General features: G+C 42.2%; 1 protein-coding gene across 4 annotated transcripts in view; it reads left to right on the top strand.

Moving 5' to 3' along the window:
* MCF2L2 (MCF.2 cell line derived transforming sequence-like 2) overlaps positions 1-13,708 on the top strand; it is a 247,500-nt gene that overhangs the window by 177,962 nt on the left and 55,830 nt on the right. For all 4 annotated transcript variants that reach the window (XM_064584686.1, XM_064584683.1, XM_064584689.1 and 1 more), the window contains 5 exons: positions 3,509-3,575; positions 4,517-4,632; positions 5,796-5,865; positions 10,536-10,628; positions 11,341-11,433. In XM_064584686.1, coding sequence (XP_064440756.1) covers positions 3,509-3,575; positions 4,517-4,632; positions 5,796-5,865; positions 10,536-10,628; positions 11,341-11,433 — 439 coding nt within the window. The remainder of the gene's footprint in view (positions 1-3,508; positions 3,576-4,516; positions 4,633-5,795; positions 5,866-10,535; positions 10,629-11,340; positions 11,434-13,708) is intronic.

Consider the following 13,708-nt stretch of genomic DNA (forward strand, 5'->3'; position numbering starts at 1 on the left):
ATAAAACTGGTAAGTTTTTTAAATCACAGATTGTAGAAGGTCATAGAGTAAAATGTAAAAATTCTCCTTCCCTGTTTCCTAGCCTTCAGTACAACTCTCCAAAAGCAATCACTGTTAACAGTGTCTTAAGTTTCTTTGCATGAATTTTCGAAGCATACACAATTTTACGTATATATGTGCACATACTCATTTTTACATAGTCATACTATATGAACTGTTCTTCATCTTGGTTTTTTTTTTAAGATTTATTTATTTATTTTGGAGAGAAAGAGGGGGGAAGAGAGAGAACAAACTGGGGGGAGGGGCAGAGGGAGAGGGAGAAGACTCCCCATGGAGCAGGGAGCCTGATGTGGGGCTCCATCCCAGGACCCCAGGATCATGACCTGAGCTGAAGGCAGACGCTTAACCAACTGAGCCACCCATGTGCCCCATCTTGGTGTTTTTTTTTTTTTTTTTAATTCACTTAAAATACCAAGACTGTGTCATACTAGCACGACTCAGCTTCATTCTCTTTTAAAACTGCATGGTATTTCATTATATGTAGGTGTGTACCATTATTTATTGATGAGCATATAAGTAATTTCCAATTTATATCTGGTAGTTGTGGAAGTGCAAATAATTACAGATAATGAACATTCTTAGAAATGAAATTACTGAACCAAGGGGTTTCAAATTTTTAAAATTTTGAAGAGATATTTCCAAGTTATCTTGCACATAGTTACACTTCTTTCAATATTATCTGAGACTGTTTCCACATTCTTCTCTATCAGTCTTCTTTTGAGATTTGAAATTTCTGCCATTCTAGTAGTTGAAAATTGTTACTTCTTTTTATTATGCCTTTATTGGATTAGCATGCATTGGGCATTTTTTTTCATAAGACAAATAGTTGTTTTTATATATGTGTGAATTTCCTGTATCTTGTCCTTTGATTATTTTCCCTTGCCATATCCATTTTATGAGAGAAAAAGAAACCCTTTACTAGGATAGACTACCATTTATTTATGTATTTTTCTAATTTTTTTTAGTTCAGCTTTATAATTTTTATTTAATTATTTTTATTTTAATTCCAGTGTAGTTAACATACAGTGTTATATTAGTTTCAGATGTACAATATAGTGATTCAGCAATTCTATACATTACTCGGTGCTCATCATGATAAATGTACTCTTAATCCCCTTCATCTATTTCATCCATCCTCCCACCCACCTCCCCTCTGGTAACCATCAGTTTGTTCTCTATAGTTAAGAGTCTGTTTTTGGTTTGTCTCTTTTTGTTGTTGTTCATTTATTTTGTTTCTTAAATTCCACCTATGAGTGAAATCACATGGTATTTGTCTTTCTGTGACTGACTTATTTCCCTCACCTTTATACTCTCTAGATCCATCTGTGTTGTTGCAAATGGCAAGATTTCACTTTATGACTGAGCAATATCCCACTGTAGACCCATACCACATCTTCTTTATCCATTCATCTATCGATGGACACTTGGACTGCTTCCATAATTTGGCGATTGTAAATAATACTGCAATAAACATAGGTTTGCATATATCTTTTTGAATTAGTGTTTTTGTATTCTTTGGGTAAAAACCTAGTAGTGGAATTACTAGAATTCTACTTTTAATTTTTTGAGGAACCTCTATACTGTTTCTCACACTGGCTGCACCAGTTTGCATTCCCGCAAACAGTGCACAAGGGTTCTTTTTTCTTCACATCCTCACCAACACTTGTTGTTTCTTGTCTTTTTGATTTTAGCCATTCTGACAGGTGTGAGGTGATATCTCATTGTAGTTTTGATTTGTAGTTCCCTGACGATGAGTGATGTTGAGCATCTTTTCATGTGTCTGTTGGTCATCTATATGTCTTCTTTGGAGAAATGTCTGTTCATGTCTTCTGCCCGTTTTTAATTGGATTATTTGGGATTTTTTTGGGTGTTGAGTTGTATAAGTTCTTTATGTATTTTGGATACTAACCCTTTATCAGATATGTCATTTACAAATATCTTCTCCCATTCCGTAGGTTGTCTTTTAGTTCTGTTGATTGTTTGCTATGCAGAAGCTTTTTATTTTGATGTAGTCCCAACAATTTATCTTTTATTTTATTTCCCTTGCCTCAGGAGACATATTTAGAAAAATGTTGCTATGGCCAATGTCAGAGAAATTACTGGGATAGGTTACCTTTTAATAGATAACCTACCAACAGTTCTCAGGAAACCATAAATCTATGTATTCCACACATGATCACCTGTACAAACACTAACTCACTTAGAGGCCTAAAAGAAAGCCCAAAAGAAAAAGTGTCTGAGAAGAGAAAGAAAACAGTCTATCTGGAGATAGATGTGGGGACTGGCCTCACGCTTTCTATTACTTTTCTATTGCTATAAAAAATATGACCATTAATTTAACAGCTCCCAGTTCCTGTGATGGAAGTCCAGGCACAGCATGACTGGCTTTTTACTCAGGTCCCACAGAGCTAAAATAAAGTTGGTCAGCTGTGCTCAGTATTCTCTTCTAAGTTGATCTGGTTGTGGCAGAATTCAGCTCCTTGTAACTGTAGGACTAAAGTCCTGGTTTCCTTGCTGCTTATTAACTGGGGGCCACTCTCTGCATCTAGAGGCAGCCTATGTTCCTTATCACAGAGACTCTCCCATCTCCAGAGTCAGCCAAGGACAGCTTCCCTTGTGTTAAAACTTTCTCATGCTTCCAATCTTTCTGACTTCCAGACCCAGATCTGAGGAGTTCATGAGACTAGAAAGCCCAACCAGGTAATCTACCTATCTTAGGGTCAACTGATTTGGAACAAAACAGAATGGCAAAGACCCTCAACAGTGGCACCTAAATTAGTGTTCTGTTAATTAACTGGGAGGAGGTGTATGTATGCAAGGGGTCAGGAATCTGGGGGGTCATCATAGCATTCTGCCCACCTCAACCCCCACCTGCCTTCCTCAAGGGAAGCAGACAGAAGTCATGTCTGTTGGCTGAGGACACCAATCCTACTGAAACATTAGATGCCAGAGAAAGGGAGCAGGACAGGAATCCATCTAACCTCATGCACAACAAAGTCCCACCCATGCGGGTCAAACATCTTGATATGAGCAATGAAACAGCAGAAAGCTGCAGAGATAATCTCAGAAACCACACATACAATGTAAGGGTCGGGCAGGCCTTCCTGACCAAGGATCCAAACCTGGCATTTTCTGACTCCACAATCTCTGCCTTCTTGACCCCTACGCTGTGACCCACCAGAGGACAGGTCATTCATTGGCTGTACAAATAGATTTTGAGTCCTCTGACCTCACTGTTTCTTCTTATGCCAGTGTGATCAGAGTGTGCTTTTGTGAGTTGTTGGCCTTGGGTGTTCAGTAGAACAGAATGAACTGACCGCAACCTAAGTAGGTAAGCCACTAAGGGGAACCGTAGTGATGAGCATTATTCTAAAAGAATTCTAAAAACCCTCTCTCCCCTCCCTCCATCTCTTTCTCTTTCATATTCCCACCTGCTGCTGTGCTTCAGGCGCATCATACATGACCTGCTTGAGACAGAAGAGATTTATATAAAAGAGATTAAGAGCATAATTGATGTAAGTAGACTTGGATAGTGGACATTAAGCATGTATTCAAATTAGAGAAGTTCTGTTGCACAAAGAGACTTAAAATAGTTGCCGTATGTCTCTAGAATTTCCACCAAGAGTTCAGGTCTTATAATATCACAAGTATCTTTCCAATAGGAATAAGAACTAGTGATCCGTGTAACTAAATAACTTCCAAAGGATTGTATCAATTCATACTGATTTTAGCAGGGCCCAGTAGGTTCACCCTATGGTTGCCAACACTGGACACGATAATTTGAATATTTTTGATAATTTAATAAGGGAGAATTGTTTCAAGTAGGATTTTTTGCTTGAGAGTGAAAATTTGAATTTTTCCAATTTTCCTAAGAAAATAATCTGAGAAATAAATGATCTGTACAAAGTTATAATAGAATTTTTATAATAAAATATCAGAAGAAAATAAAATCTCCAATAAAAAAGGGGATGTTAATAAAGTCTGATATTCATGCTGAATGAAATATTATTCAACCGTTACAAAATATTTTGAATAATATGTAGCAATGTTGAAAAATGCTTATAAGATTAAACTAAAAACAGTATTAAATAAGCTTTTAAAAAGTCACGAGGGAAATATAATAAAACAGTAGTAATTGCATTTGGTTGTAAAATGAGAGATAAGTTTTTTGCTTTCACGCTTGACTTGTATAACATAAACATTTAAAAAATATATTTGTTCTTTCTATAAAGTGCCATTTTATTATCATTGCCATTTAAATTTAACCACCTTCTTCTGAAGATGGACACATGAAGGGAATAATATATATCAAAAGAAAGTATTTGATGAAATGGTTTTCGGGAAATAAGTGTGCCATATTTCCCAGTTATTAAAGTTTTCGTCCCTAGAGTAGCTAATTCAGATCATCTCTTAAATGTTCTTATCTGTAAAACCTACCTTGTTTTCACCTTTGCAGGGATATATCACTCCAATGGATTTTATTTGGCTGAAGCATCTGATTCCAGACGTTCTTCAGAATAACAAGGAGTTTCTCTTCGGGAATATTAGAGAACTTTATGAATTTCACAACAGGTATATCATAATTCAAACTATCAGGAAAAATGGAAAGTAAAAGAAAAACGGAAATCAGACTGATGGGATTTGGAGATGAACATGTGTAGAGATTGCCAGGCTTAAGCAAGTAGTCCAGAGTCGGTGGACCTGGTTGGGATGGGATGGGATAAGAAGGAGGGGAGAAGTGCCACAGATCTCTGAGGGAGAAGGGGAAAGGCATCAATGGAGCGTGTCAGGCATTAATGTTATATTTTCTGTGTGTTCCTTTGCTTATTTATCTATTCATGTATCTGCCTTTATTGAGGACCTGTTCTGTGTCAGGCACTGTGTTCAGCGTTGGGAATACAAAGATCACCAAGACACACGTCCACATACCTACTATCATCAAGTAGTGCTGGGAGCTAGGGTGTTGGAAAATGCTAACTGGTCAGACAAGTTGTCCTTTTAGCCCAGGGCTGCTTGGGTGTTGAGTTCTAGAGAATTAGAGGAGGAAGGGACTTTGGAGATCATCTTCCAAGCCTTTCATTTCACAGATGAACCTGCAGCTCGTTTCCTCTCTTTACTCAGTATAACAACCCCAAATCACACATGTAATTGATGGGAAAGAAGAGACTCCTTGGTGAATTGACCCACAGTTGTTTTCCCAACCCTGTCTCTTGTCCATTGGTCAGACACACAACTGAAATGGAAATCCCATTTCTGCTACCTTCCCTGGAGAAGTTATTCAACCTCTTCCATGCCTTGGGTTTCACGTTTATGAGACCCTACCTTACTAGGTTCGGTGGAGGATTAAATGAGATATTGTTTATGAAGTACTTAGCTTATGCCTGGCTTGCCTCAAGCCCTCAGTGATATTAGCAGTAGACACAGCAACAGCAGTTCATGTTCATGTGATTCTCATGTAGCAGGGAGCATCAGCGCATCTTGTTGGTCTACAGCTAGTGCCTAGAATTATCAGGACAAGCTGTGGTTGGCTTCAAGGAATCCTAGTAATGTCACAGAATGTTTTTTTCTTCCAAATCGGTATGTTGAAGATGAGTCAAGAGCAATAAAGCCTGGAAAACAGCATTTTTCTGAGCACCTCTTAAAATCTTATGTGATTTTACTTAAGAAAAAACCTTATGTGTTTTAACCTCATCCATGTAAAAAATCAAAATGTGATTATACTTTTCCTTCCCTAGGACTTTTCTAAAAGAATTAGAAAAGTGCACCGAAAACCCTGAACTTCTGGCACGCTGCTTTCTCAAGAGAGTAAGTCTCTGCTCCCAGTAGCTCAGAATAACCATGGGATTAAAGTTAGCCCTTAATTTTCTGTGTGAGGGGCAAGGGCAAATGGGAACACCAAAGGTCTGAAAAATTACACATACCTTTTGAGTGCAAAGCAGGAGTCCTTTGTAATATGTCACCCAGCATGAGATGAGGCCAGTTTGACTAGGCTCATATGACAGATGGGAGCAACTTACAAGCTTGGCCTCCTGCAAAGCCCAGTGACATGGAGGACCGGCCCCCCCAAAACAGATGATCCTCCTCTGAGTGACTAAGCTAACTGGTTTTTTTTTGTTTCTTTTTTTTTTTTTTTTTTGAGCCGAAGGCAGCCACCTAATGACTGAGCCACCCAGGCACCCAAGCTAACTGTTTTCGAACAAGAATCACACAGCAGGCTGAAATTCCTCACTAAAGTTGTATTAACACTCTCAAGAGAAGAAGTACTGATGCTAAACTAAAAGTCTCAGAAAATGTCTTTTCTTCCATTTTATTTCTTTACAGCATAGAGGATTGTTAGAATATGTTAAATCTGTGGTCCCTCTTTTTTTTTTTTTTTTTTTTACTTTTCAGTTTGGAACTTATTTATTTTTTAAGATTTTATTTATTTATTTGACAGAGAGAGAGCGCAAGCAGGGGAAGCGGCAGGCAGAGGGAGAGGGAGAAGCAGGCTCCCTGCCGGGCAGGGAACCCAGACATGGTGCAGTTTCAATCCCAGCACCCTGGGATCATGACCTTAAGCCGAAGGCAGACACTTATCTGACTGAGCCACGAGGCACCCCTTTATTTTTTATTCTTAATGAAAAAATAACTTTGGAGCATATTCCAAAGCTTATTTTTTAAAATTTTATTTAAATTCGATTAATTAACATATAGTATATTATTAGTTCCAGAGGTAGAGTTCAGTGTCTATGGTCCCTCTTCTGCTTAGTACCCCATTTATGATTTCCTGCCCTACACCACCATCTCTGACTGCTTCCCCTTCTCCGTGCGCAGATCTCTTCCTTCTTGCCCTCTCTGCACCCCTGCTTTGGGCAGTGAATAGGCTGTTTGGGCCTATTGAGTCGGTACAGAGACATGTATTACCTAGCACCGCTCCCCACCAAGCACTTTCTTCCCTTGGGAGGACTATGCAGAGGATCCTCGTGCCCTGGACTTTCTAAGTCTTTTGCATTTCTCCTCTCTCAACTAGCTCTTCTTTTCATTCTCTTCCTTCTTTTTCTTTTTGTGAGCCTGAGACAACAGATGAAACAACTTGAACATTTTAAACAACCCAAATTAAGGCTGATAAGTCTAAGAGCAGTACGTGTGATAAACTGAGAGCAAGCAAACACAAATCCCCAGGTTTTAAGGCATTTGACATAATGGAGAAACAAGAGCCTTCAACCCTCAGAACTCTTGCCAGCTTAGAAAGCCTTTTCCACAGTCTGTATGGGCTTTTCCACCACAACCTCATCATAGGTTTTTTGTCAAGTGCCAAAATTCAAGGTACACTGAAAACTATGTTGTATTTAATCTAATTAATTTCCGTTTTGAATTACTTTATAGCATTATTCGTGTTTTGTACTACTTTTTAATTTTGTACTCATCAAGCCACCAACGTGAAGTCTACTTTCAGAGCTTAGAAATATTTTATAATTGCTTATGTCAGTATTGCAAAGACTTATTTAAATTGTTGGATGAGAAAAGGACTGAACTCCTGTGGGGAAAAAATGGATATGATAAAAAAAAAAAAAAATTGTCCCAGTGTAAGGCAATGGTTAGGGAATTGCTGACAAAACATCTTGTCCTAGAAGAATTCCTCACCTAAAGTTTTGCAAAGCCTCCTATAGTCCCCCATGTTGGGAGAAACCCGAGAAATCATGCTCCAGACCTGCATATAAACACTGCATATAATCCTATGTGATTTATGATGTTGGAGACAGAGTACAGGTAATAAATTGTTCTCCGTCATAAAATTATTAGTCTGGGGCAGATGGAGTAATTAAAAACCATGATTAGGTAATCTTTGAGGCTCCTTGAGGGAACTGGCTGTTGCTGTGTATTTGTTGGCCAATGAGGCGGGCCCCTCACCCATTATCTACTACGACCGTTGACCTTTTCTCAATAATATTTGCAGAATTCCATTACTCATGAAAATGAGTTTTGAAATATTGCTCTGGCCAAATGTTTTCATCAGACTCTATAGTCTGCAGAATCCAGGAAGATTCTGCCCCAGAGACCAGGCTCTACGTAGAATAATATTTGTCAGTAGTCTACTTTGAGTTCCATTAGCTCTGAGATGTGACAAGGCAAAATGGGAAGAGCCCTGGGACTCAGGAAATGTAACTTCTTGCCAAGTTGAGCCACTTGCTATCAGCGTGACTTCATGTTAAGTTGCTTAAACCCCCGGAGTCTCACTTCCCTCCTCCATACAATATGTAAAGTCGTTGTGGAAATCTAGTAAAATAGTGTATGCAGAAGGGTTTTACAAAATAAAAAATGCCTTGTCAATAGCTACCATATATTGGGTGCTCCGTATGTATTGGGCATTTGTTGAGAAGTTTCTATACATCGTCTCATTTAATCTCACAGTAGTCCTAGTTGACTGTTGTGAACCCACTGAATAGATGAGAAAACTGAAGTATAGGGAGGTTAAGTAACTGAACTTGGGCCATTTGGTTTGGAACTGACAAAGTCAAGAACTGAACCTGGACCATCCACCACCAGAGCCCACCATCCTAATGCATAAACGATCATATCTGAATAGGAGCTTTTGGTAGCATTTATTTTTTTAGCCTCCTGATTTATTCTATAAGCAGGTGAAGATAGTTGGGCACTTTCATATGTTGCTGGTCAGTGTGTATCCTTTCTTTAAGGAATTTTGGATTGAAGAGCAAATGTAGGTCAACGGTCGTGTTTTGGTGCTTGAAGGCCTATGGTGTTCTGCATTGCTCAAAGCGTAGACGTAGTACCAAGGAGTGAGGGTTTGAGGAGCACACGTTTCAGCTCAGCATCCCTCGAGAGAACCATGCGCCTCTGGTGCTGGGAAAGTTTGGGGAAAGGTGGCTGACTGTTGAGGATGTTTCACTGGGTGGGAGGATCTCCTCCAACTTTTATATAATCTTCCGGTGGTTAGTGTTGAAAGCCCTGAAACCTTGAATTCTTTTAGGAGCTAAAGGCCAATGTTTTTGTGCTCTGACAGACCCAATGTGGGTGAGATGCCGCATCAATTTGTATTATTTTATAAGCCTGGCCTGCGGTACGGCAGGAGTGTTGCCTGCGTGTGGGCGGCTCTGCTGTGGAAGCTGTTGCGTTTAACAAGTGTACTTAGCACGGTGCCTGGCACATCAAAGTCACACAGGAGATAGTTCTTGAATGAATAAATAATGAACATATTGTTAAGCTCTGAGTTATTATTCTAGTTCCGTAACCTGTCTGAAGAACATTTCTCAAGAGCCATCTCCCTTCCTTCCACAAGCAGAAATGGAAAGAAATAGACATAGTTGAAGCTGTGAGGAAAACAGTGACCTATGTCCACATGAAGGTCATCAAGAGTTGGCCTGAGAGGGGCGCCTGGGTGGCTCAGTCGTTAAGCGTCTGCCTTTGGCTCAGGTCATGATCCCGGGGTCCTGGGATCGAGCCCCGCATTGGGCTCCCTGCTCGGCGGGGAGCCTGCTTCTCCCTCTCTCACTCACCCTGCTTGTGTTCCCTCTCTCGCTATCTCTCTCTCTCTCTGTCAAAAAATAAATAAAAACTTAAAAAAAAAAAAAAGAGTTGGCCTGAGAAAGATAGGGACACGGAAATCCACCAGGATGCAGCCCCGTGGGCTTCCCCACCCCTCCCACCCCCAGACAGCACAGGCTCTGTGGCCAGCATAGCTGGAGTGGTCCAGGTGCGTGTGACAGAGTGGATGAAGCTGGCAAGCTGACTCCATAGGCTGGGACCAACCTTTCCGGGGTACTGGTGGGTATGTGCCCACCTCTCATGGTCTTTGATGCAATGAGAAATAGGTCACACAGCACTTGGAATCTGTCTTGATCTCTAGCTCTGAGATAGTCATATAATGTTTCCTGTCTTGGAGTCTGGTGCTGTAGGTGGAAAGGGATGTCTGAGGCAGAGCCTGCTGCTTTGGGGGTTGCCCAAAGGACTTAGAGCTGGGTTGTTTTCTCCAAGCTGCCACATTTTCCTTTTGGGGTGTTTCTATCTTTTGGTTGTCTCTTGGTTTATTTTCTGCAGTTGGCATCACGATGATCAAAATAGGAATATAGGGAGAGAGAGAGGAGGGGCCATCAGCTACCAGCACCTTTTCTGTCAATTTTGTCCCTCACTGCAGAGCTACTCTGGGGAGACAGTGATGTCCTGGATAAAGAACAGAGGAGGAAGGATGAAGATTAAAACCTGCTCCTATTCATGAATTTACGGATTTATCAGAATCCTGTAGTTGTTTCCACAGCACTCTGTTCGTATCTGTGTTTAGTACTTACGGTTGTTTAGAACCCTCTATTTACCTTCCCATCACACAGTCACCCCAACATGAGGTTATTGTGCATCCCCAGTTCTTGACACCGTGAAAAGACTCAGGCTTATTGAATATTTGAATGAATAAACAGTATCATCCTGTCCACTTATTGAAAAATGCTACCTGATTAATTTGTTCCAATTCTTTTCCCACTCAGAAAGAAGATCTTCAAATATATTTTAAGTACCATAAGAATCTGCCCCGAGCTAGGGCAATCTGGCAAGAATGTCAAGACTGCACCTTCTTTGGGGTAATGTTGAGATCACAAAGTCTCGCACAAATGGTTTTCCCTGGACAATGTTTATGTGTGCCAAGTCTTTAAAGAAATCAGAAGTATGAACGAGGCAGGGGAATCTGGCATTTGAATTTATGTTTATTAAAAGTCCTATTTTGAGATGACACGTTGGAAGTTTTGATGTGGCCCTGGGTCTCTATGGGACAGGCCTGTGAGGAGCAGCTCTAGCCTGGTGAGGAAACCAGAGTCCTTGTCTAGGATGGGGAATTTTTAAAAGGAATTAAATCCAAAAGGCCACATTCTGGGGCTCCTTGGAATGATATTAGTGAGTCATCATGCAACTTCTAGACTCAAAATGACCTGAATAGACACAACTCAAAGACAAGCTGCCTTTTTCAGGATTTGAGGTACCCCACTGTCTTCCAGTGGACTTGCTTTCTAAAAGAAGTAAATGGTCCTGCTCCCCTAGCTGCATCTAGAATTACTAGCCCAGCCATCCTCTTTCCCCTTTCTCTCATTTGACACATTATTCCTAAGGCACCCAACGACTCAGTAACATTACTAAGTTGGTCAACACAGCTGCACCTCTTCCCCGCGCCACCCCCACCCCCACCCCCCACCCCCCCGCCAAAAGCCTGTTTCATTTCTTGTATTCAAGTGCTGCCTCTTTGTTCTCTCCGTGTGTTGTTGCTTTTGTTTTACATTTGTTTCTGTCTGGCTTTTAAAGGTATGCCAGCGCCAACTGGATCACAATCTCCCTCTTTTTAAGTATCTCCGAGGACCAAGCCAGAGACTTATAAAATACCAGATGCTGTTGAAGGTAAAGTCGATGAGACAGTGCTTTCCTGTGCTGGGAAAACACGCGTGTGCTATGATGCTCTTTTCCTTAGGCATGCAGAGCTGTGACTTCGTCTCTTCAAAGGAGAAGAAGATATGTGTCTCCTTTAGGCTTTTTCTGTCCTCCAAGTCCAAAGCAGGGTACCTCAGTGAGGAGAAGGACCAAAGAGTCAGAGAGTTGAAAGGGACCTGGAAGCCTGGCTGGTCCAACATGCGGCCTAGGGCATGGATCTCTCAGGAGGCTGGTTTGGGGCAGGAGAGGTCCTGGGGAGCAAAAGGAGAAAGGGGAACGCCACCACATTGCTGGCAACTGAGAGGGCGGGGAGGCAGCCAGAGCCTGTCCTCTCATATAAGGTATCTACAGGTAAGATATCATCTGCTCCACCTTACAGATGAGGCAAGGAGCTTCAGAAAAGAGGTGTGATGTTCCCCGAAGTCAAGATTTTCTGTGCATTAAAACAATGGAAGGCAGAAGGCAAAACTGGAGTCTTTTCTCCTTTTACAACATCTACCTCCATCCCTCGATTAAGGATCTTTCTCAAGAGCAGCATCGTAGAGGGAATTTTGCTCTGCTGAACCCCTCGGTGGTCCGTGCTCTGTCTGCCGACAGCACACGTACAGGATAGCAGTCCCAGACACCCCAAACGGGAGACAAGGCCCTGTCAGGCTGCCCCCCCGCCTGTGAGCTGAGGGAAAGGTTTGGCCCCTTCTCCAACTTGTGTTTTGAGTTAACCTGTATAAGCAGCTCTTGCCCAGTGGCTACTATCTCTCAAAACAACAACAACAACAACAACAACAATGAAAAACAAAAAACACAAGCACCTGCTGTTTACTGGGGACCTTCCCATATGTATTTCTTTTTTTTAAAGATTTTATTTATTTATTTGACAGAGAGAGACACAGCGAATGAGGGAACACAAGCAGGGGGAGTGGAAGAGGGAGAAGCAGGCTTCCCGCCGAGCAGGGAGCCCGATGCTGGGCTCGATCCCAGGACCCTGGGATCATGACCCGAGCCGAAGGCAGACGCTTAACGACTGAGCCACCCAGGCGCCCCCCCCCCATATGTATTTCTTATTTAATCCCCACAATCAGACACACCAGAAAGACTCTGGAGTGTGAAGAAACTGAGGCTCGGGGAGCTTAAGCTCATTGCCTAACATTCCGCCCTCAGAAAAAGCTGCCCCTTTCTGCTTTGCCTCAGCAGTCCCAGCCTCAGCCGGACCGGCCGTGCCATCAGCACGTGCGGCATTCCTGGACGTTTTAGGCCTTGGTGTTCTCACGTGTCGGCTGGGGATACTAGAACCTCCTCCAGAGGATTGCTGTGAGGAGCCAGTGGGTAATGCCTGTAGAGAACTCGCTCAGGGCTGACCCCCAGGAAGCTTCCGTTGTTTTATCCATAGAGATGCCACAGCAGTGTGGGAACGGGGATGAGCCCCCACTGCTTCCCTCCACCAGGGGCATCTGTGAGTGTGTTTCCATACAGTGCTCAGGTAGACCCTCACACTCCTCTGACCAACCCACCTTTACTGTCATCCGAGCTGGACGAGTCCTACCCAGTGAACAAGGAGCAGGACGAGTGGGGGTCTTCACCACCTCGGTCTGGGTCCGTCGGGTACTGAAATGCCCGAGTTTTCCCACAGAAGCGATGTTGCTAATCACTGCTACGGGCGCAGTGATTAGAAACCCAGCCCGAGGAGTTAGCCATCCGGGGTGTGGATCCAGCTCAGCCGCTTCCAGACTGCATGAACTCAGGCAAATTACTTAACCTCTCTCTGCCCCAGGTGCCTCAGCTGTGAAGTGAAGGTAGTACTAGTCCTTTCCTGGTATGCTTTTTGGGAGCATAAACGAGGTAACACATGTTAAAAGTAATTAGGGAATTTTGTTAGTTTCATGTCACTCAGGAAACGAGACAGAATCACTATAAAATATTCCTCGGGGATCTGTGTGAAACAATGAGAGGCTATTCAGGGCAAACCAGTTTTTCCCATAGCTAAGCTTGCTGCATGCTGGAAAAACAAGTCCAAACCACTGGCACGCCTGTGAAGAAAGGAAGAACTTTGTAGTGTTCTCCACCCTGAGGGACAGAGCTCATTCTGCAGGGCCTACCATCAGCTTCTTTGGGAGCATGGGTGTCTGACTGATGGCCTCATGGCTTAGAAAGGATGGTGGAATCCTGGTGTGAGAAGGCTTTTTCCGAGTACAAAAGAAAGGGAAGGGAATGATAGATTATGCCATTAAAAACAGACACATGAAAAATT

This window comes from Mirounga angustirostris, unplaced genomic scaffold (assembly GCF_029215605.1).
Source record: "Mirounga angustirostris isolate CCGP_5_RB_7025 unplaced genomic scaffold, mMirAng1.0.hap1 SCAF_1, whole genome shotgun sequence".
In the NCBI taxonomy this organism is placed as follows: domain Eukaryota; kingdom Metazoa; phylum Chordata; class Mammalia; order Carnivora; family Phocidae; genus Mirounga; species Mirounga angustirostris.